This window comes from Gigantopelta aegis, chromosome 9, assembly GCF_016097555.1.
Source record: "Gigantopelta aegis isolate Gae_Host chromosome 9, Gae_host_genome, whole genome shotgun sequence".
Classification (NCBI taxonomy): Eukaryota; Metazoa; Mollusca; class Gastropoda; order Neomphalida; family Peltospiridae; genus Gigantopelta; species Gigantopelta aegis.
Genome location: NC_054707.1, coordinates 19,186,418 through 19,210,939, shown reverse-complemented (window position 1 = coordinate 19,210,939; position 24,522 = coordinate 19,186,418). Strand labels below are relative to the sequence as shown.

At 37.9% G+C, this 24,522-nt stretch overlaps 1 protein-coding gene across 1 annotated transcript; it reads right to left on the bottom strand.

Moving 5' to 3' along the window:
• Positions 1–2,569: 2,569 nt before the first annotated feature.
• Positions 2,570–24,238, bottom strand: LOC121381980. Its single transcript, XM_041511431.1, has 4 exons — positions 24,109–24,238; positions 6,839–7,275; positions 5,794–5,907; positions 2,570–4,475 (listed from the first exon to the last, which is right to left on the bottom strand). Exons 1-4 carry the CDS (start codon positions 24,124–24,126, stop codon positions 4,328–4,330), a joined length of 717 nt encoding a protein of 238 aa, XP_041367365.1. The 5' UTR covers positions 24,127–24,238; the 3' UTR covers positions 2,570–4,327.
• Between the last annotated feature and the right edge of the window lie 284 nt (positions 24,239–24,522).

The following is a 24,522-nucleotide window of genomic DNA, read 5'->3' as shown; positions in this document are numbered from 1 at the left end:
TATTTGTTGCACTATATCGGTTGAGAAACAGTTGAAACATGGTGCCACAAGTTTTTATACCAGCTACATATATATATATATATATATATATATATATATATATATATATATATATGTATATATATATATATATATATATATGACAATATTCAGACGTAGGGAGAACCACACTTTCTACCCTATGCACTTAAGTTGACCTTAGAGCTAAGATCGCTTTGTGGAACGAGGCCCTGAACTTAATGGATGTGGACGTGTTAAAAAGCGTTTGGACTTTGGACTCTGGTGACCAGGTCATCGCCTAGGAGCAGCCAGTCACAAGTCTCGAATGTTATCTACAACTCATTATATGCTGGAGACGATATTTATCTACAACGGGCCACCTCTAACACGGATGTACAGGAAAAATATTACGTCCCCGGTGTTATTCGCTATAGACGGGGCTGCGTTCAATCAAACCGAGTAGAAAAGAAAAAAACGTCCGCTAGATTGGTTTATGAGCTTCACGGTAAACCAAATGGCCACATTAGGAACCAATCAAATGGTTCTCGAACGTTAGCGAAATGTTCGCTAGCTGAGCTTGTGGAAGGTGTCACTGTATTACGAAGTCATATTATTTTCGTCCTTAAAACATCAATTTCGGTATTTCCAGGGTGTTTCTGGTCGATTTGCTTGTTAGTAGCTCCTAAATGACTTTTACCTGTTTGTAATTTCATACACGTGTTTATTTTAAAATATTATATGTATTGGCAGAGCCGGTTTAAGAATCTGCATTTAATAACAGCGGGGCCCCTTTCCTAGGATAGATATTTTGCAACCCTCTCGGGGAGAGAGGAAAAATGGCATGTGGAAAATAAATGTACGCATCACCGCGGCTCTGTGTATTGGGAGGTAAAATCCAATTTAAGCTCCTATCACCGGGATATATAGACATTCTTACTGTAGATACAAAATATATATTTAATAGTTACATGTAGTTAAGTGTGTTTGTTTGTTTGCTTTAGTTAACGCACCACTAGAGCACATTAATTTATTAATGGAATGAATGAATTAATTAATTAATGTTTAACGACACCCCAGCAGAAAAATGCACATCGGCTATTGGGTGTCAAACATTTAGTAATTCCGACATTAAGGTCTTAAAGAAAACCATTTACATTTTGCCATTAGTAGCAATTTCCCATAGACAGAACAGCACATACCCTGTTAAGCATGTATTTGATATGTATTTGCAATAGTTAAACATGCATTTATATGTAATTACAATAGTTAAATATGCATTTAATATGTAATTACAATAGTTAAACATGTATTTGATATGTAATTGCAATAGTTAAACATGCATTTATATGTAATTACAATAGTTAAATATGCATTTAATATGTAATTACAATAGTTAAACATGTATTTTATATGTAATTACAATAGTTAATATGCAATTACAATAGTTAAACAATATGTAAACATGTTATTTGATATGTAATTACAATAGTTAAACATGTATTAGATATGTAATTACAATAGTTAAACATGCATTTATATGTAATTACAATAGTTAAATATGCATTTAATATACAATAGTTAAACATATGTTTAGTTAAACATGCATTTAATATGTAATTACAATAGCATTTAAATGTATGCATTTAAACATATGCAAACATGTATTTGATATTAAACATGCATTTATATGTAATTACAATAGTTAAATATGCATTTAATATGTAATTACAATAGTTAAACATGTATTTTATATGTAATTACAATAGTTAAATATGCATTTAATATGCAATTACAATAGTTAAACATGCATTTAATATGTAATTACAATAGTTAAATATGCATGTAATATGTAATTACAATAGTTAAACATGTATTTGATATGTAATTACAATAGTTAAACATGCATTTATATGTAATTACAATAGTTAAATATGCATTTAATATATAATTACAATAGTTACACATTTTGATATGTAATTACAATAGTTAAACATGCATTTAATATGTAATTACAATAGTGTAATTACAATAGTTAAACATGCATTTATATGTAATTACAATAGTTAAACATGTATTTGATATGTAATTGCAATAGTTAAACATGCATTTATATGTAATTACAATAGTTAAATATGCATTTAATATGTAATTACAATAGTTAAACATGTATTTTATATGTAATTACAATAGTTAAATATGCATTTAATATGCAATTACAATAGTTAAACATGCATTTAATATGTAATTACAATAGTTAAATATGCATGTAATATGTAATTACAATAGTTAAACATGTATTTGATATGTAATTACAATAGTTAAACATGCATTTATATGTAATTTCCATAGTTAAACATGCATTTGATATGTAATTACAATAGTTAAACATGCATTTAATATGTAATATGTAATTTAATGTGTAATTACAATAGTTAAACATGTATTTGATATGTAATTACAATAGTTAAACATGCATTTATATGTAATTTCCATAGTTAAACATGCATTTGATATGTAATTACAATAGTTAAACATGCATTTGATATGTAATTACAGTAGTTAAACATGCATTTAATTTGTAATTACAATAGTTAAACATGCATTTAATATGTAATTTCAATACTTAAAGGCCTCAGTCACGGATTTAATATCCTTATTTTATTTGTATTGCTCTAAATATGGATTATAAATTAAACTCACATTTACTTTAAACACTAAACCTCACTTTTATATCATCAAACATGTTTTAAGTAAAGCACAGTGGAGGGGATTTTCTGTCACCTCGTCGTCAAATAATAATTTAGAATTTTGGAACTGTTTCACGATAAGTACAGAAATTACAACATCGGAACTCCTCGCATCTTTTCGGCGAAAATATTTCCTCTGCCGGAAATAGTCGAAATGTTCCGATTAAAATGGGATATGTGCCTCGCTGTCGAAAGAAGTCGTCCCCAGTTAAAGATTGGATACAGAGAACAGAATATACCACCACTTTTGATATTAAAGTCGTACAACACTTCAGGCGAAAGTTCTACTGATTAAGCTATAGTATGTCCCTTGTATTAACCACGCATTTAATATGTAATTCTAATGGTTAAACATTTTGCCACAGAAAACAGAACATACGACGGCTGTTGATATGCCAGTTGTATAACACCTATTGAATAAAGCGTAGCTCGATAAACACTCTCACAGGGAACTGATCCTATAACTCGCGGCCTCCCAAATTTGACGTTTGTCACTGAACTACGTCCCAAACGTATCAGTGAATAAAGTGATATCATGAACGAACAGACCTTGAAGATTTTCCAAATGCACTGAATGTATTTCATTTTAAGTAACATAATTATGTAAAAAAAAAAAATTGTAAATGTATGTTCGTGGAATGTGCCGAAAAAAAATACGTAAGATAGGTCGGCATTAAAAATAAATAATACATTCACGTCTAAGGTTACCGATGAAATGCCTATTAATTCTTTTGACTTAAATAATTATTAATAAAAATATTAATAAAAATATTAATAAAATAAATAATAATTAAAAAAAATACATCGAAAAGACTTAGTGTCGGCATTTGTTGTTAGGTAGGGTCGGTTCCCGGAAATACAAATTCCCAGTAGGAACCACGAGAGATTCAAAACATTTAACTGATAACAAATTTTTTTTTGTAAAAGTAGCACTTTCTCACCCTTCTCACTATCAGCATAAAACAACAGTTTTATTTTGTATTATTTACAATACAAGCTAATGTAACGGTGACAAAACAATATGCAAGTATCGTGTGCACTACTTTGAATTAAATATCTTGGCAATCGAAAGTCATTGGATTTTTATTTGTTTTTATTATGAAAATCATGGTTTATAAATTCAAAATGCAGCTGTGGTCTTTTTATTTTCTTCTGTCTTTAGATCCTGGGGCCTAATTCACAAAGGTCTCTTACGCTTTGCTAGACAACAAAGCACCCTCTTTGCAAGTCTTTTAGCATTGCACTGCGAGATCGCAAAGTTGCGAGAGTTTAGTGAATTAGGCCCCTGGTGTGTTTCAAATTTAAATTTATTACTAACTGATTAGTATATGTACATTATTTACAAAATAAATCCATAAAATAAACTATAAAGTTACATGAATATAATTCAAGTAGTTTAAATGTATATAGTTTTTTTGTATGAACCACATTTTCTGTTGCATTTAAAATTGCTTCGCTCTTTCTGAAGTTGTAGCTCTTTTGGCGAACTGTCCTAGAATGATCCACATTCACAATAGCTTAAAATCCGACAAGCCTACACAAGCAGTAGCCTGGAATGATTCAAGTTCACAACTAATAGCTCAAAATCCGACGAACCTACACGAGCAGTATCCTGGAATGCTGAAAAAACGGAAGGATATAGGGAACCCCGAAGTCCCAGGTTCGTCGACGGCCAGTGGCAGATTGATGTAATGTTGGACGCACGTTCCCTGGCATGCTCCTTTAAATCTGAAACATCAATTTGTGTACGCCTATCAACTGCATAAGAATTCGTACTAAACGATTTAATATTTTTTAAAAACATAACATGTAAGCTCCTTTAAATCTGAAACGTCAATTTGTGTACACCTATCAACTGCATAAGAATTCAGTTTTTTTTTAAATAATAACATGCAAGCTCCTTTAAATCTAAAACGTCAGTTGGAATGCTAGGTTTAGACTATTGACTGCCAGCAGAAGGTCGGCCAACTTTCTTCTCTCACGACTGTCCATTTGCTAGTCTGAGCGCACTTAAAACTCGATTTCCGTTGTATAACTCATTATTTGTTAATCCGTCGAGTTGGCCAACTTTCTGCTGGCAGTTGGTAGTCTGACTCTAGTATCACTAAACAATTAAATTAGTATTATAGACACATACATATGCTGCTTTAAATCTAAAACATTAGTTGTTATACATCTATCAACTCTATAAGGACTAAACGATTCAATAAATATTTAATATATATATATATATATATATAGTAGTCGTTTTCGAGTTGAAAGACGCTATTTTATAGAGTGCTCAACCGTGTGGGAGCCAGATATATCGTTAAGCCTGTCATGTAGAGAAAAGCATACACTTTTTAACGATATATATATATATATATATATATATATATATATATATATATATATATATATATATATATATACATACATATATATGTACGCTCTTTTAAACATAAACCATCAGTTAGTATACACATATCAACTGCAAAAGGACACGTACTAAACTATTTAATAATTATTTGTAAAATTCTATATGCAAACAATCCTTTAAATCTGAAACATTACTTAGTGTACGCCTATTAACATATTGTCTGTTTTTGTTTTCTTTTCAGTAATATTATATCATCATCCGTGACAAGATGTGATATGTTTGTTTATTATATAATCTGGTCAAATAAATCACGTCAACATCTACTAAAATTGAAAATGGCAATTTATTTTAATGAATGAATGAATGAATAAATGAATGATGAATGAATGTTTAACGACACCCCAGCACGAAAAATACATCGGCTATTGGGTGTCAAACTATGGTAATGCAAACAAATAAGGTGATGATCAACATCAATATCAAAATTCAAGATTTAAACAAAACAACAGTGTAAAGAACCGTGCAAAAACACAAATATCACAGATAGATACTGACTTTTATTCAAAATTTCCATTTGTGCTGTATTGGCCATTCTCAAAGAGAATGTTACACCCTGCACCCCGCTGAGGTTACAGCACGCGCAGGGGCAATTTATTTTAAAACATAAATGACGAGGAATTTACTCACGCACACAGACCATGACGTATAAACTGGTAAGCTCCGATCTTTGGTAACTGCGCTATCTTTCGAGATGTGTTGTCAATGTCCACCAACGTCTGGTTGATAAAGAATATCTCATTTCTATAATAATGAGAAAACGTAAAATTATGACGAGGGAATAATGAATGAATGCCTGGATGAATGAATGTATGAATGAATGAATGAATGAATAATTGACTGATTGTGGGACTGACTGGGTTAGTAAACGAGCAACAAAGTGATTGATGGTGGTGGTTGTGATGATGATGATGATTATGGTGGTGGTGGTGGTTGTGATGATGACGATGGTGGTGGTGATGATGGTTGTGATGATGATAATTGTGGTGGTAGTTGTTATGATGATGATGATGATGATGGTGGTGGTGGTAGTTGTGATGATGATGATGATGGTGGTGATGGCAGTGGTGTTGGTGGTGGTGGTTGTGATTATGCTAGTGGTGGTGATGGTGTTGGCGGTGACAACGATGATGATGATGATGATGATAATATTGATGACGATGATGAGTGATGGTAGTGATGGTGGTGATGGTTGTGATGATGATGATGATGGTGGTAGTGGTGGTGGTGGTGGTAGTTGTGATGATGATGATGATGATGATGGTGATGATGACGGTGGTGGTAGTGGTGGTAGTGGTGGTGATTATGATTGTGATGGTAGTGGTGACGACAATGATGATAATATTGATGACGATGACGAGTGATGGTGGTGATGGTTGTGATGATGATCAGGATGGTAATGGTGGTGGTGGTTTTGATGGTGGCGTTGATGATGATGACGATGATGCTAATACATTTTATTTCAAAAAGTTTTACAATAATAAATTATTCAGTTGATAAAGTATACAAAAGCCTTAGCGATGATTTGGTGTGTATTTACTTACTTTTTCAAGATAACAATAGTCAGTGACATATTGTCGGCCTGTCTGTGGGATAACCCGCAAGAAAATAGTATCATCATCTCCACTACCATAATCATCGCTATCGTGATTGCTATCGTCGGTCAAACACTTACGTGGAACAGCAAATGTCGGAATTCACTTGAAAGGACTCAGCTTTGAAAGCAGCAGACGACTTGCTAAAACTCTCCTCTCCAGCAGGTCCTTCCTTGCTGACGCCATTCTTCCAGCTTACGTTACGGGAGCCGTCAATCCCAAGAGCCTTCTTCAGCTCTCCCACCGTCATGAACATATCCCCGTACGACCGCTTGATGTCCTTCTGGGAGTCGAACTCGTTGATTACCCGCCTCCTCAGCTTTGTTTTGAAGAAAGGGTGTGGAAAGGAGAAGGATCCTCCGAGTCCTGATACCAGACGGATGCACCTGGCCATAGGTTTGTATATTGGGAAGGAAGAGGGAAAGCTGCGACTGTTGAAGTAGTAGTATGGGTAGCGATGGTAGTTACTGCTGCTGGTGATGCTAAACCACGACATAACTAAGTGCAGAAGGCAAACCTAAAACAAGGTTTTAAAAATGAAAACAAAATAAAGTAAGATAACTATAGTGAAGAAAAGTAAAGTAAATTGAAGTTTGTATATTGGGAAGAATGAAGGGAAGCAACTGCTGAATTAGTAGTTTGGGTAGCGATGACAGTTACTGCTGCTGGTGAGGCTAAAACCACGACATAATCAAGTGAAGAAGGAAAACCTAAAATAATTTTGTTTTAATGAAAACAAAATAAAGTAAGGTAACTATAGTGAAGAAAAGTTAAGTAAAGTAAATCAAAGTTTGTATATTTAGAATGATGAAGAGAAGCGACTGCTAAAATAGTAGCTTGTGTAGCGATGGTAATCACTGCTTCTGGTGATGCCAAACCGCTACATAACCAGAAGGCAAACCTGCAGAAGGCAAACCTGAAACAAATTTATAAAAATTAAAACAAAATAAAGTAAGGTAACTATATAGTGAAGGATGAAGGGAAGCGACTGCTGAATAAGTAGTTTGGGTAGCGATTAGGGTCTCCACGAGTACTCAGGCACGGATCAGATCAGCAAGACTCGAATCCGTTCACAGGACTCGAGTACCCGTACAAGGTGGAATACAACGAGCAACTACAATACAATGGACAAAGTAGGATAATAATTTCAACAGTAGATAATCAACGATATAAGTTACACAATAATTACACGATCATGTGATTCTTTCTCGTTTTTAAACTGGCCGTCCGTCCATCACAGCACTTATAAATGCAATACAATGGCATGATTTGACATCCATGTTCAGCGCTGGAATTAAGATGTATAATGCTATTTTATTTTATTCCTTAATCTCATCATCATCTAGTGTAAGTGTCGGGTACTCGTGTCGGGGTCAAGTTTTACCTTCGAGTACTCGAGTCCAATATTTTGGACTCGTGGAGGCCCTAGTATCGATGGTAGTCATTGCTTCTGGTGATGTCAAACCACTACATAACCAAGTGCACAACGCAAACCTAAGACAAATAAAATAATAAAAAGTTAAAGTTTTTATTGTTTGTCTGATGTGGCTGTTTTTTCTTAATTATGTAAATGTATTATGTAAAATTATGTTTATGCCTATAGGCAACTGCTTTGGCAAATGAATGAATTACACATTACAGTGTGTAACACGAGGACAATACAAATACATAATTAACATGCATGACAAGAACAGACATAAACATAAAAGTATCGATAGTTAACATAGAACACCAGAGAAGCAATCAAAATAGCTAAAATGTTCTGAGAAAAGTCAGTTCACAAGACTGGATAATTTTCTTTATAAATATGGCTAGGTTTTTCAATAACGACACCACTAGAGCACATTGATTTATTAACCATCGGCTATTAGACGTCAAACATATGATAATTTTTGATTCAAGATGTTAGACAAAACGCAAAACATTTTTTCCATTAGCAGCAAAGGATCTCTTATATCCTATTTCCATAACACAGCCTTTGATATACCAGTCGTGGTGCACTGGATGGGATGGTTTGCTTGTTTGTTTTGTTTAACGACACCACTAGAACACATTGATTTATTAATCATCGGCTAATGGATGTCAGACATATGGTAATTTTGACAGATAGTCTTAGAAGAAAACCCACTATATATTTTTTCATTAGTAACAAGGGATCTTTTATATGCACCATCCCATAGACAGGATAGCACATACCATGGCCTTTGATATACCAGTCGTGGTGCACTGGGACCGGCCTCGGTGGCATCGTGGTTAGGCCATCGGTCAACAGGCTGGCAGGTACTGGGTTCGGATCCCAGTCGAGGCATGGGATTTTTAATCCTGATACCGACTCTAAATCCTGAGTGAGTGCTCCGCAAGGCTCAATGGGTAGGTGTAAACCACTTGCACCGACCAGTGATCCATAACTGGTTCAACAAAGGCCATGGTTTGTGCTATCCTGCCTGTGGGAAGCGCAAATAAAAGATCCCTTGCTGCCAATCGGAAAGAGTAGCCCATGAAGTGGCGACAGCGGGTTTCCTCTCAAAATCGGTGTGGTCCTTAACCATAAGTCTGACGCCATATAACCGTAAATAAAATGCGTTGAGTGCGTCGTTAAAATAAAACATTTCTTTCTTTTTGGTGCACTGGATGGAGCGAGAAATAACCCAATGGGCCCACCGATGGGGATCGATCCCAGACCGACCGAGCATCAGGCTGACGCTTTACCACTGGGCTACGTCCCGCCCCTTGGATCGGACGGAAAAATCCAATCAGAGAGAAGGTTAACCAATCAGAGAGAAGGTTAACCAATCAGAGAGAAGGTTAACCAATCAGGTAGTCTCTCCTGCGACTAAAGCACTTCAGACAGAGAGGGGCGGGACGTAACCCAGTGGTAAAGCGCTCGCTTGATGCGCGATCGGTTTTTGGATCGATCCCCGTCAGTGGGCTCATTGGGCTATTTCTCGTTCCAGCCAGTGCACCACGACTGGTACATCAAAGGCCGTGGTATGTGCTATCCTGTCTATGGGATGGTGCATATAAAAGATCCCTTGCTGCTAATTGAAAAGAGTAGCCCATGAAGTGCCGACAGTGGGTTTCCTCTCTCAATATCTATGTGGTCTTTAACCATATGTCCGACGCCATATAACCGTAAATAAAATGTGTTGAAGTGCGTCGTTAAAGGTCCACAATCATGGCACATTATTAATACACAGTATATAAAACAAATACATAAATATTACAGTATTAAAAATAAAAAACAAAAATACCATCCCAGTTATTAATAAAGTGATTTTTTGTAAAACGCTTGGGGAAAACCCCCACTGCTCAGTGGATTTGACCCGCATCAGACCTGTGACGTAACATCCGGCCTTCTGTTAGTAGGTCAATATGCCGACAGCAAAGAATGATTTTTCGAAAAACAGCTGATTCTTAATGGACGCTAGTTTGGACATTTAGGTCTCATAACATATGTACATCTATTCTAATGGTACCTCGATTGGTGAGGAATTGGTATATAAGCACGTTAACTTTGTTACACACCTACCTGTGAGAAGGAGGACATAAGTTCATTCCCGACTTTTGAAAGTGGGATATTAACATTTGACTTTTTATTGCGAATATATTAAAAACGGGTCAAATTAAAAAAAAAATTTTTTATTGATACTTCATATATATTGTAAAAGGTATACGTAGATACCAAACAATAGTGAATTACGTTTTTGATAAACGTGGACCTTTAAATAAAACATTTCCTTCCTTCCGTCTACATACTGAGCTACATCCTGTTCCCACAAAATTTGGTAATAAAATAACGTAAAATAGCATAACATAAACAAAAATAAAATAAAATAAAATAAAATAAAATAAAAATAAACTAAACGAGATCCATAAAAATACAATAGTTTTGACGCTATAATCTTTATTGCCCTGGGGAGTCTTATGGTAATGTTAAGCTTGGCGAGCCTCGCCTCATTACCGTACAGGTGTTCTAACAATCAAGACACATACAGTTTAACAAACTATTTAACTTTACATTTAGTTTTAAAGCAGCAATCTCGACACTATATATACTTGTAAATGTTACATTGTAGACGTGCTTGAGTGTGTGGTGTGGTGTGGTGCGTGCGTGCATGTGTGTGTGTGTGCGTGTGCTTGCATGTGTGTGTGTGTGTGTGCGCGTGTGCGCGTGTGTATGTGTGTGTGTGTGTGTGTGTGTGTGTGTGCCCAATCGTTTTCCATTTTCTCGTAAAAACTGGGTTTTTTTTAAAATACTCTATTTGGGTTTTAAAACTAATAAAATACGAAGACACTCATCGACAATAAAAGTCATAAACCAGGTGTTTCTTTACAAAACCTTTATCCCTAAAACATGACGACTGGTGTGTTTAATCCTCTTCACTACTTTAACTACAATCATTTATTCGACAAACCCCGCTGCATGCAATCCACGTAACCTAACGATCCATTACACGGACCAGAAACCATTAAAAAAAAAAACGTTCGCTTAAAGGTACTTAGGGGCCGTCCATAATTTTCAATATTTTCACGAGCATACAAACCGTACGCGGGGGGGGGGGGGGGGGGGGGGTTAAAGGGCCAGTGTACACTTTTTTTTAAAATGAAAAATGTCGATCAACATTTTTCATTTGGGGATGTACACTTTTAGGGGGGGAGGGGGGTGGTCAAAAGTGTACGGTTTGTACGCTAGTGAAAATGTTGAAAATTATGGACGGCCCCTTATCATACCGATAAACTTAACATTATTTGTTGTTGTGTTGTGAGTAAGACATCGGTAGGTACTGGGATCGCACCCCGAAGCCGACTCCCACCCTCCCAGATCCAGTTTTAATAATTCGGCGGGAAGGTGGAAGACCACTATACCGCCGTATCCATCACTAAGAACTAACTACTATACTAACACTATGTCCAGGACAGACAGCCCAGATAGCTGAGGTGCGTGCCCATGATAGCGTGCTTGAACCTTATATGGGTATATGCCCGAAAATAACTTACTAGTATTAGACAACAACATTCAGATCCTGCCCTAGCCTGCTAGATATCCGGATTTGAACCCCATATAAAATTTATGGGATGAGTTTATTTTGCTTAACGACACCACTGGAGCACATTGATTAATTAATCATCGGCTATTGGATATCAAACATTTGGTAATTCTGACACACAGTCAAAAGTGGAAACCCGTTAAATTTTTTCATAATGCAGCAAGGGATATTTTATATGCACTATCCCACAGACAGGATAGCACATACCACGGCCTTTGATATACCCAATGGGCCCACCGACGGGTATCGATCCCAAACGGACCGCGCATCAAGCTTTACCACTGGGCTACGTCCCGTCCCAAACTTTTTAAATGTCACGTGTATATACATATGTGTGTGTGTTTGCGTGTGCGTGCGTGCGTGCGTGCGTGCGTACGTGCGTGCGTGCGTGCGTGTGTGTGTGTGTGTGTGTGTGTGTTATACGTACATTAAGCCATGTAAAAGTATATATGTAGTTTAAAACACATAAATAAAAAGAAGCTAAAAACGTTGCTAAAAGCCTAAAACATTAAGTAAATTAAATATTGTATGGTCTCTCTGAGTATAAACCGACATTGCAGCTTTAATGACAAAAAGATAAATTGCATTGATCTTCTTAGTAGTAATGTAATGGTTTCTGAAGTTTTTATTGTATTTTTTGTTTTGTTTTTTTCACTGCTTGAATTTAAAGTCAGTCATTCACAAAACCATTTGTGTAAACCTCAGTGTGTTTATTATTGCAATAAAGGTAGGAATACTGTTTCGCTAAACAAATAAAAATGAACGATAAAGTGCTATTAAAATACATAATATTAATAAATATTTTAAATCTCGTGTGCGCTTTTGTTGGATTAAATCAAACTTGGGTAGGATCCATGGGAATAAGGTGAAAAGGACACATGGACCAAGTCATAAAATAAAATAAAATGTTTTATTTAACGACGTACTCAACACATTTTATTTACGGTTATATGGCGTCAGACATATGGTTAAGGACCACACAGATTTGGAGAGGAAACCCGCTGTCGCCACTACATCGGCTACTCTTTCCGATTAGCAGCAAGGGATCTTTTATTTGCGCTTCCCACAGGCAGGATAGCACAAACCATGGCCTTTGTTGAACCAGTTATGGATCACTGGTCGGTGCAAGTGGTTTACACCTACCCATTGAGCCTTGCGGAGCTCTCACTCAGGGTTTGGAGTCGGTATCTGCCTCGACTGGGATCCGAACCCAATACCTACCAGCCTGTAGACCGATGGCTTAACCACGATGAAAAGGACAACACGATGAATGTTTTTGTTGGGTTTTTTAATTCAGAAAAAAAGGTATTTTAATATATTTAGAGGGGACGGATCCCTGGTCCCCGCCTCTTGGAACTGCATCTACAAAGCTGCATGCGATATTTCAAACAAGTAAGTTGGTGGATAATGCGATAAAAATAACATGGTAGATGATTCTGTAAAACCATTTTGGATAATGCTAAAAAAATAATAATAATAAAAACAATATGTATATATATACATATACTCTTCAAAAGAAGAAACGCAAAACCACATTGTCGTAACATTTGGAGAATTGATTTAATTATTGAATGGTGAGTCCGATAATTACCAAATGTTGCAGGATTGTTCACAATTCACTCTAGTCCATTGTGAGTAAGTGATAGGACACACCACCAAGGTCAAGGTCATCTGGAGTCAATACTGGGTGTGGCCTCCGCGTGTGTTGACAACTGCCTGGCACCGCCTGCCCATTGAAGCAACCAGAGTACGGATGACGTCCCGGGGGATGGTGGCCCACTCGGCCTGCAAGGCTGCTGCCAGCTCGGGCAGGGTCTGGGGCTGTGGTTGTCGCTGTCGGAGGCGTCGGTCCAACTCGTCCCATAGATGCTCAATTGGGTTCAAATCCGGTGATATCGATGGTCAAGGAAGGACATTAATGTTTGTTCTGTTGGAAAGCCGTTCTGTTGGTGAGACGTGCTGTGTGAGGCCTGGCGTTGTCATGTTGGAACACTGCGTTGGCGTTGGCCATAACTGGAACGATGTGTGGCCGGAGGATCTAGTCAATGTAGCCCTGTGCATTCAGGTTGCCCTGCACGTGGACCAGGTCAGTTCTGCCAGTGTCTGAGATGGCTGCCCACACCATGACACTACCCCCGCCGAATCTGTCCACTTCCTGCACGCAGTTTGCCGCATAACGTTCACCACGACGCCTATACACGCGACATCTTCCATCATGACGTTGGAGCAGAAATCGGGACTCGTCACTGAACCACACCTGTCTCCATCGCAGTTGAGGCCATTGTCGATGAATCTGGCACCACTGCAGTCGGAGTCGACGGTGTTGTGGTGTTAAGATGACACCTCGAACTGGACGTCTGGCACGAATTCCTACCTCACGTAGGCGGTTCCGTACGGTCTGGTCGGATATCCTGCGCAAACCTGGTATTGCTGCGGCTGTGGAGGTGGCAGTAGTCAATCGTTCCCGAAGGTGGCGTACCCGGATGTAGCGGTCCTGCCCGGGGGTAGTGACCCGTGGTCGACCGGATCTAGGGAGGTCACGTGTTGATCCATGTTGCTGGTAACGGTCCCACAGTCTGGAGATGGTGCTTGGGGACACATGGAATGCCCTGGCAACGGCCGTTCTGGATTCGCCTGCGTCTAGTCGGCCGATGGCATTGTTCTCTGCGGTTCACTGAGACGTGGCATGTCCTGGATTGTCAAACTGTCGGCCAGATACAGAGGCCAGGCAAGCGAACACCCTGCACTTTTATACTGTCGGTGTTCATGTTGCACGTGCAGACAACGCACGTGCAGTGGTGACATGGTTTGCACGTGGCTGCGTTTTTGCGAATATTCACATTTTGGAACTTTATTGTACAGTAGCTGCTGCGTTTTATCGAATGTAACCGTGGGAATGTGTTTGGGACATGCAATGACCTTATATTCACAAAGCATGAACCGGTAGGAAACATAAAATCGGAGTTATAACCCATTTGTACCCTTTTGCGTTTCTTTTTTTGAAGAGTATATATATATATATATATATATATATATATATATATATATATATATATATATGATATATATATATATATATATGCAGATTACGAAGAAAGCAATTTGTTAAGTGTTATAGTGCATTGGTAAAGCGCTCGCTGTGATGCGCGGTCGGTCTAGGATCGATCCCCGTCGGTTGGCCCATTGGGCTATTTCTCGTTTCAGCCAGTGACACACGATTGCTATACCAAAGGTCCTGGTATGTGCTGTCCTGTCTGTGGGATGGTGCATGTAAAAGATCCCTTGCTACTAATGGAAACAAATGTAGCGGGTTTTCTCGCTAAAACTACATGTATATGTCATAATTACCACATGTTTGACATCCAATAGCAGAGTATTAATAAATCAATGTGCTCCAGTGCTGTCGTTAAACAAAACAAACTTTAACTTTAACTGTAAAAATTCAGTTGATTAGTAGTGCAACGACGGCTGTGTGTATGTCTTATCTTAGAAATAGTGTGGTCACCAGGTGGAAATGCAAAAGATAATTTCAGAGAAAATAATAGTGCGTAATGAATATTTGTGAAAAACAGACTAAGATGAAGATAATGACAGTTATGTGAAGGGAAAAAATCAAACACAGTGACAATGAACAAAACCTAAACAAAATTAAATTAAAAAAAAAAAACACAAGAAAGGACCATACAGATATTGAGAGAGGAAATCCGCTGTCGCCACTTCATTGGCTACTCTTTTCGATTAGCAGCAAGGGGTATTTTATATGTAGTATCAGACAGGCAGGATAGCACATACCACGGCCTTGATGTACCAGTCGTGGTGCACTGGCTGGAGCGACAGATAGCACCGACGGGGATCGATCCCAAACCGACCGCGCATCAATCGAGTGCTGTACCACTGGGCTACGTCCCGCCCCCCACCTAGAGCGAGTTTAACAACTCGGTGGATAAGTGTAAAGCTATGCATGCACTACACCAACAGGTTCGGGCCCTCAAATACATGTATATACTCTCTCTGTCTGTCTGTCTGTCTGTCTGTCTCTCTCTCTCTCTCTCTCTCTCTCTCTCTCTCTCTCTCTCTCTCTCTCTCTCTCTCTCTCCGACTGTGTGTGTGTGTGTGTGTCTCTCTCTCTCTCTCTCTCTCTCTCTCTCTCTCTCTCTCTCTCTCTCTCTCTCTCTCTCTCTCTCTCTCTCTCTCTCTCTCTCTCTCTCTCTCTCTCTCTCTGGTGTCTCTCTCTCTCTCTCTGTCTCTCTCTCTTCTCTCGGTCTCTCCTCTCTCCTCGTCTCTCTCTCTCTCTCTCTCTCTCTCTCTCTCTCTCTCTCTCTCTCTCTCTCTCTCTCTCTCTCTCTTCTCTCTCTCTCTCTCTCTCTCTCTCTCTCTCTCTCTCTCTCTCTCTCTCTCTCTCTCTCTCTCTCTCGCTCTCGTGTGTCTCTCTCTCTCTCTCTCCTCTATCTATCTCTGTCTCTGTGTGGGTGTGTGTGTGTGTCTCTCTCTCTCTCTCCTCTCTCTCTCTCTCCCTCTCTCTCTCTCTCTCTCTCTCTGCCCCCCCCCCCCCCACAACCCCTCTCTCTCTCTCTCTCCTCCCCCCCCCCCTCACTCTCTCTTTCTCTCTGCCTGTCTCTCTCTCTATGTGTGTTTCTCTCTGTGTGTCTGTGTGTCTCTCTCTCTCTCTCTCTCTCTCTCTCTCTCTCTCTCTCTCTCTCTCTCTCTCTCTCTCTCTCTCTCTCTCTCTCTCTCTCTCTCTCTCTCTCTCTCTCATTCACTAACTACAAACAACTAATAACTGTGCCCATGACAACAAACTTTAAACTTAATTGATTATAAATCCCAGCACTGACACAACAGTGATACGGATTGAGTTTTACCTAATCCTTTTTATTTGTAAAACAACGTGTGTGTATTAACTGACTTTGTCCGTGGCTTAGTACGATATGCGGGATATTGGCCCCGGCGGCGTATTTAATGACTTTGTAATGATGAGGTATCCTGCAGCTTACAAGCTGTTTAGTGTGTCCTTGCCCTCCACACCTTGGTCCGCTGGCCATGTCCACATGGTGTGTGGTGACACCTAGGACTGGGCTCCGAATATTGGTGTACCTTTATGTTGGTTTCATTTGCATAATTAAAATACGCTCCAACATTTTGTTGCACTTTTCACTATTAATTCACTGATTCCTCTTCTTCTTCTTTTTTTTTTCTTCTTTTTTTTTTTCTTTTTTTTTTCGTTGTTGTTGCTGTTGTTGCCTCTTAAGTTATTTTAGATTAGGTATGAGTTTGGTTGTTTTGTTAGTTTATTTGTGGAGAAATATTGTCGGGTTTTGTTGTTTGGTTTGGGGAGGGGGGGGGTAGGTTCGTTTGTTGGGGGGTGTTTTTTGATGGGTGGGGTGGGGAGGGGTGGTTGCGTAACGGTAAATAAAACACGTAAATAAATAAGTAACTCAAAGTGTTATCAAAATGTCGGCAAGGTGCATATCAAGTCACTGTCTTTCAAGAGCTTCTGTAGATATTAAGACAGCCAACAATATATTGGATCAGGGGTCGAAATATTGGCATCCCGACCGATTATTTTTACCTGTCAACATCACAACGGGCCGGAAGATATTTTTGTTTTCCTATCGTCTCATTGGGCCAGCCATTATTTTACATTTTTATCCAAATATCATTTATGTTTGACCTGGCAGGTTTTGATTCGGACCTGTAGAATTTAAGCAAGTTTAGATCCCTGTGTTGGATGCAATGAGATAAATGTTCAAGATTTCAAGATTTATTCAGCACCACCCAGACACTGTTAACATACATGCCAAGAATATGCATTAATCTAGAAATATCTACTGTTAAGTATTAACATTAAAAAGACCTGGTATGTATGTATGTATGTATGTATTGAATGTATTGATGTATGATATCTATATATTGTATGTATGTCGAGGTTGACTGTTACATATATAGATATTAACGCACTGGCGCAGAGGATAATTAAATCCTTTCTGGCCTCACAAATTGTCCCATGCCGTTGCTGGGACTCGAACCTGTGGCACCAAATCGCCCGCAAATTGCAAGACTAACCACGATACGCTCTGAGCTATCGAAGCTTGTATGTATGTATGTATGTATGTATGTATGTATGTATGTATATATGTATGTATATATATATATATATATATACATTAGTTTCAATGATACCGTTTAGACTCGATGCATGCGATGCGTGCGCCTGCCAAACGCAAGCGGCCAACAGCAATCAAATACTTGTATATGGTGTATATGCCCTAACCACAAGCCGTAGAGGCAACAGTCGGGACGCACGCACGCACCGCATCCATTCTATGTGAGTCTTTACAATCAAACAAGTAATGGTATTCGTACGCAGTTTTATTATCCAGCATCTATGTTGGTCTCATAATCTTGACGCATACGTTTGAAAGTAAAATAAGGATACAACTGGCCACTAGAAGACACGGGTGCAAAAAGTAATAGCCCGCTCGCCAAATGCGAGTACACATTCTGACGGACGAGTTAAACAATACAACTACTAGTCCTACGGGCGATCTGGTTTTGTTAATCAAGGTTTCGGGGGGGGGGGGGGGGGGGGGGGGGGGGGGTCTTTTTTTGATTTCGTTTGGCCAACCAAGTGTTATTAATAATGTTTTTGTCAAATTTATATCTATCATTTGAAGTGTATATTAAAATATTGTCGAACAATAATATTTTGATAATATGGGCTGGTGGACTAGTAGAAATACTGGGGGGGGGGGGGGGGGGGGGGGGGGGGGGCTAGTACATTTTAGTTGGTTCTGGTGCGGAGGGCTAGTGAAATATTTTCCATTTCTGCACCCCTGGAAGAATTTGTAACATCCGAAAAAACATTTTTGTCTAAACTGATCGCATAGATTTTGTTTTAAGCTCTTATTTATAGCATTTGATTTCAGTATATTGACTTGTGTGGATGTATTCCAACCATTTATTAAATTGATTTACTTCATCACTGTTTAAAGAAAACCTTAATTTATACGTGTATAATGCTACAAAGTTGTTTCGTCTCCAGCTTACTCCAAAATGACATTATTTGTGACGTAACTTGAACTTCATAATTCCCCATATAAGCAAGACACTTTTAAGTCTCGCTATGTTTTTCTTAATATTACCTGGGGCCTCAAAAACAGGAAGTATTCCGGTTCACTAAAGAACGCACCTACCGGCCTCGGTGGTGTCGTGGTTAGGCCATCGGTCTACAGGCTGGTAGGTACTGGGGTCGGATCCCAGTCGAGGCATGGGATTTTTAATCCAGATACCGACTCCAAACCCTGAGTGAGTGCTCCGCAAGGCTCAGTGGGTAGGTGTAAAGCACTTGCACCGACCAGTGATCCATAACTGGTTCAACAAAGGCCATGGTTTGTGCTATCCTGCCTGTGGGAAGCGCAAATAAAAGATCCCTTGCTGCTAATCGGAAAGAGTAGCCCATGTAGTGGCGACAGCGGGTTTCCTCTCAAAATCTGTGTGGTCCTTAACCATATGTCTAACGCCATATAACCGTAAATAGAATGTGTTGAGTGCGTCGTTAAATAAAACGACCAGTGATCCATAACTGGTTCAACAAAGGCCATGGTTTGTGCTATCCTACCTGTGGGAAGCGCAAATAAAAGATCCCTTGCTGCTAATCGGAAAGAGTAGCCCATGTAGTGGCGACAGCGGGTTTCCTCTCAAAATCTGTGTGGTCCTTAACCATATGTCTAACGCCATATAACCGTAAATAAAATGTGTTGAGTGCGTCGTTAAATAAAACATTTCTTTCTTTCTAAAGAACGCACCAGAATCTGTAGATGTCTGCTTATTAGAGGTGGCCGGTTTCAAGAGGAGGTTTGACGATATTGTATAGAGAATACTACACAAGTGGTCATTAGATACCATTTAACTTGAAGATAGGTATTTCAAAACGTATAGATCTAGCGGGTGAAAGCTATTTATATACGTTTTTAAGCAACGCGTTGTAAGATAAATGGAATCTAACGACACAAAAGTAATATTCTATTTCTTACATATCCTCCGGGTTGACGATAAATTTAAATATCTTTCTCAACCAAAACTTATTTACAACGCATGCGCTTGCAGTTAACTTATGCGCTACAGAGAAATCAGTTTAAGATCAATTTATACGTCAAAGAGCAATCAGTTTCAAGTGTGCCTATTTCATTGGACGGCAGAACTGTGACAACCGAGTTATCAAATCGTATGTCGTGTGATATAATAAATACAATTTGCCAGCATAAGCGTACGAGACATGGGGGAGAAAATCCTCAAATTCGGGCAAAACGAGCTGGCTTGAACACTTTTCACCATGTATTTTCATTATTCTAACCACAATATTAGTTGTAATCCATGTAAAAATGCGTGGCGATTCATTTACAACCCTGTATAGCTGTTTGGCAGTAAGGCAAACGTTGTAATCCAGATTCGGGCACTTTTGTTTAATTGGGGCAAAAATCAGCCTGCCCTCTCCTCTACAAAAATGGGAGCCCGTACGCCTGTTTGCCAGAATATGTTATACCACTCTGTTAATGATTAAACATCAATGTAGCAACTGAGATTTACTCCTTTGTTCAGAACACACTATAAAATGCAAATAAATGTGTAAACTGCAAAATAAAATAAAAATGTAGTTGTAACTTATATGTTAATTTTGTCATAAGTTCTTTCAAATTCAAAGTCAACCTTTTCTCGTATTCTATCTTGCATAGAACGATGCATATTTAAATGTCTCTCATGCTATTGTTTTGTGTTTTATATGGTTAGAAATAGCAATAACCATTTTAACGTTCTTTGTTTGTGAAAATAAAATAAAATAATAAAACAGGTCTGTCTGAGTCGTGATAATCTATCCGCATGGCTGGGTACACGCTACGCCGAATAATGCAAGTTAATCCTATTGTTATTTTAGACATTTTGTGTATGTGTGTATGTATGTATAGATGTACTGAATATCTATATATTGGGTTTGACAACTACATACACTTTGAAGACTTGCCACGATTCGCTTTCGACCGTGTGTGTGTGTGTGTGTGTGTGTGTGTGTGTGTGTGTGTGTGTGTGTGTGTGTGTGTGTGTGTGTGTGTGTGTGTATGTATTGATGTATGAATATCTATATATTGTATGTATGTCGAGGCTAATTGTTACATACATAGATATTAACGCACTGGCGCAGGGGATAATTAAATCCTTTCTGGCCTCACAAATTGTCCCATGCCGTTGTTGGGACTCGAACCTGTGGCACCGAATGTATGTATGTATGTATGTATGTATGTATTGATATATGTACTGTATGTATGTATGTATGTATGTATGTATGTAATAAATTAAGTGGATTGGCAAACAGCCTATATAAATCCCTCTCCATAAGATGATGATACATGTTGTATTACATACCTATTAAATCTTGCTATATAAATACAGTTCCGAATACAAACATCAAATACACTTTTCCGTATTCAACTCAACATCCGAAAATTACGTTTCCGGACACAACGTTACTATTTATAGCACAAGGTTACGGGGAAAGCTATTAACGATACGGAAACTACGGAGTGGCGCTTGTTTTAAATTTCCTATTAAAGACGTGGAGTGTCTAACACAAGCTTTATTAATTTTCTCCTTCAAGCTTTGTTATTCCTTTTACTTGTGTAAGTGTAGAATTATATTCATATGTGTAATGATTGATAGTTCAGCGGTTCGCGCAATAACACAGGCGACCTAGTTGTGTACACTGGAAAATCCCCGCTATTCGCTAGTCTTGTTTACAGTTATTTGGAGACAAATTCTAATTTAGGGTATGTCATAAATACAAAACCACACGTGTGTTTTTTCCGATTTCTGTATTCTACCAGTGTATTTCCCGGAGGGAGAACATTTTAAGGGGGCTATTCTATTTCGTGACACCGGAAGCACTTCTGCCCACGGCAACATGGTTTCCGGCGGGAAATACACTCGTGGTATATAGAAAAGAGAAATACGCATTTATCCTTTAGTCACTATATCATATGTATTGGCAAGATATGATGACTAGATAAATTTGTATATTTTCGGACACTGACCAAAAATATAGCTTTTGAGGATTTTTGTTGTTGTTGTTGTTGTTGTTTTTGTTTAGTTACTTATTCTTTTATTTCCTGTTGATAGTTTTCATTATTTTTTTAAACCTTGTGAAGATAATTATTATTTTAAAAATAAGATAACTTGGTGTTATTTAAGAACTATTTGTTTTAGTGTACATATATTGCAGGTGACTAGTCATTCAACAAGTGTGAACCCAAAACTCTGGAAAATGGTAATAAAGTTGTAAAATAAAGGTTCGTTTGATTACTTTGTTCGTATTATGTACGATTGCAGGACCAATTATATAACTGGTTACTGACTTAAGACATCGACTTTATCCCACCCAGGGCGAATCGCGAATGCCGCTCGAATGAACCTCGCGGCATTCGCCATTCTGATCTTAGCAGGATAAAAGTTCGTTTTGTTTAACGAAACCACTAGAGCACATTGATGTATTAATCATCGGCTATTGGATGTCAAACATTTGGTAGTTTTGACATATAGTCATAAAGAGCAAACCCGTTAAATTTTTTCCATTAGTAGCAAGGGATCTTTTATATGCACCATCCAACAGCCAGGACAGCACATACCACAGCCTTTGATATGCCAGTCGTGGCGCACTGGCTGGATCGAGTTAGCAGGATAAAGCCAATATCTTAAGACAGTATTCAGTTAATTATTTATATACGTGATTTGGTCTGTGTACACAATTAAACGAACGATAAACAAGTGAATTAAAAAAGGAAAACATTTCTTCCATTTGATTTTACAATACACGTTCGTCTTGTCTGTTCTACAATCCCCACTCCCATAGACACCCCACCCCACCCCCCTGGGTTTCTCGTCCCGACCAGCGCTCCACGACTGGTATAATAAAGACCGTGATATTGTTTGTAGGAAACTGCATATAAAGGTCCTTTGCTGCCTAGACTATATTTTAGAATTACTGAATGTTTGACATCTAACAGCCGATGATTAATAAACATATATGCTCTAGTGGTGTAGTTAAATAAATTGTAAAAACCTTTAAATTTAACTGTTAAAGCTACAATATCGCCTCCCTATCTTTCAACGGCCATCATTTAGTCATAGAACACACAACCACAACAATAGTTCCAACAGATTCGAATCCATTTTCTTTCTTTTTTAATACGTTGCACAACTAAACACACCAGTAGACGACCCGCCCTTATTAATAGCTAACAGTATATTTTATGTGGCGTAGATTGGAGATCGGTGGCGACCATTAAAAATCGAAACATGGAACGTTACAGGAAGAAACTTGAATTCGATCATTTATTATTAACGCTGTTAAACGTTAAACACATTCTAGACATTGCAGCTTTAATCGCAGTGAAGAATTTTGAAAAAATATTTTTAAATTTTTTAAAAAGGGGACAAAACAGAAAACAAAAAACAAATTAAAACTAAATAAAACACACAAAAAACAAACACAAAAAAAAACATTAAAAAAAAAAATCGAAAACAGAAACAGAACCAAAAACAAAAAACAAAAACGAAAATCGAAAACAGAAACACAAGCAAAAGCCACACACACACACACACACACACACACACACACACACACACACACACACACACACACACACCACCACCCCCACCCCCCAAAAAACACACGAATAAATCGAGAGAAAAAAGCAAAACAAACCAAAGAAACAAAGAAAAAAAGTAACAAACCAAAACAACTAAACAAACAACACAACAACACACACACATCTTCAACACAATTATTTCACAAATGTCAGTACTAAAATCTTAAAATTACACTCCAGACTGCATGTTTAACTAAGAACAATTTTCTAAAGAAGGGGGAGGTGATCAACAACAACAAACAAAATCATAATTATAAAATGCCTTGTACTGAATCATCGATTGCATCGCTGAAATGATAAAAATGTATACCCGATATCACATTTTTTACTGCCGTGAGCAATTTGCTAACAACAACGTAAATTAACCTCTTAAGTCCTTGGGATTAAATTTCTCAATGTGAAGCTTAACTTGCGTTAAACCATTACATATCATTACTGATAAATCTGTTTTATTATCCGTCCCTGAATAATAGAGGTTAGTCCGTACGTGTATTAGTCCGTACGCGTCTCCCGATGTACACAAAGGGAAGATAATAATATGATATCCCTTGAAAATACTTCTAGGATTAATTAGATTTGAAATAGCAATTAAAAGATAAAACCTACCTGTAAAGACCTCGTCATGTTTCTTCTCCGTGTCTCTGTTTTCGCGGAGAAGCCGTGCGACTGTCGTATGCAGGCTGTCGGTGGTTTGTGACATTCTGTTTTTGGCTATAAACCCATGACTGGGTTTAAACTTCCATTCACGCACCTTATTATGTATGCATCGTCGTGACAGTTTAAGACTTCCAAATTTAAATACCTGAAGTAAAACTTGAACGATCTTCCCGATTTACATATCTGTCACTAACATTTGATTTTCTGCCTTAGGTCAATTTTCTTCCTTCACGGATATATACCTGCACGTTATTGATCATTCGTGGATTTGTTTATTTTTTTATTATTATTATTTTTTGTTTTTTGTATGTTATGAGTTTATAAATATCAATTAGATAAATTATTTATTTACAGGTTGAAATT

Excerpts from the sequence above, each read along its gene's own strand:
- LOC121381980 (XM_041511431.1), bottom strand. Across the intron at positions 5,908-6,838 it reads TCCGACATTTGCTGTTCCAC|AAATGAGATATTCTTTATCA; the intron begins GTAAGTGTTTGA and ends TCATTATTATAG. Across the intron at positions 4,476-5,793 it reads ATACGTCATGGTCTGTGTGC|ATTTAAAGGAGCATGCCAGG; the intron begins GTGAGTAAATTC and ends TTGATGTTTCAG.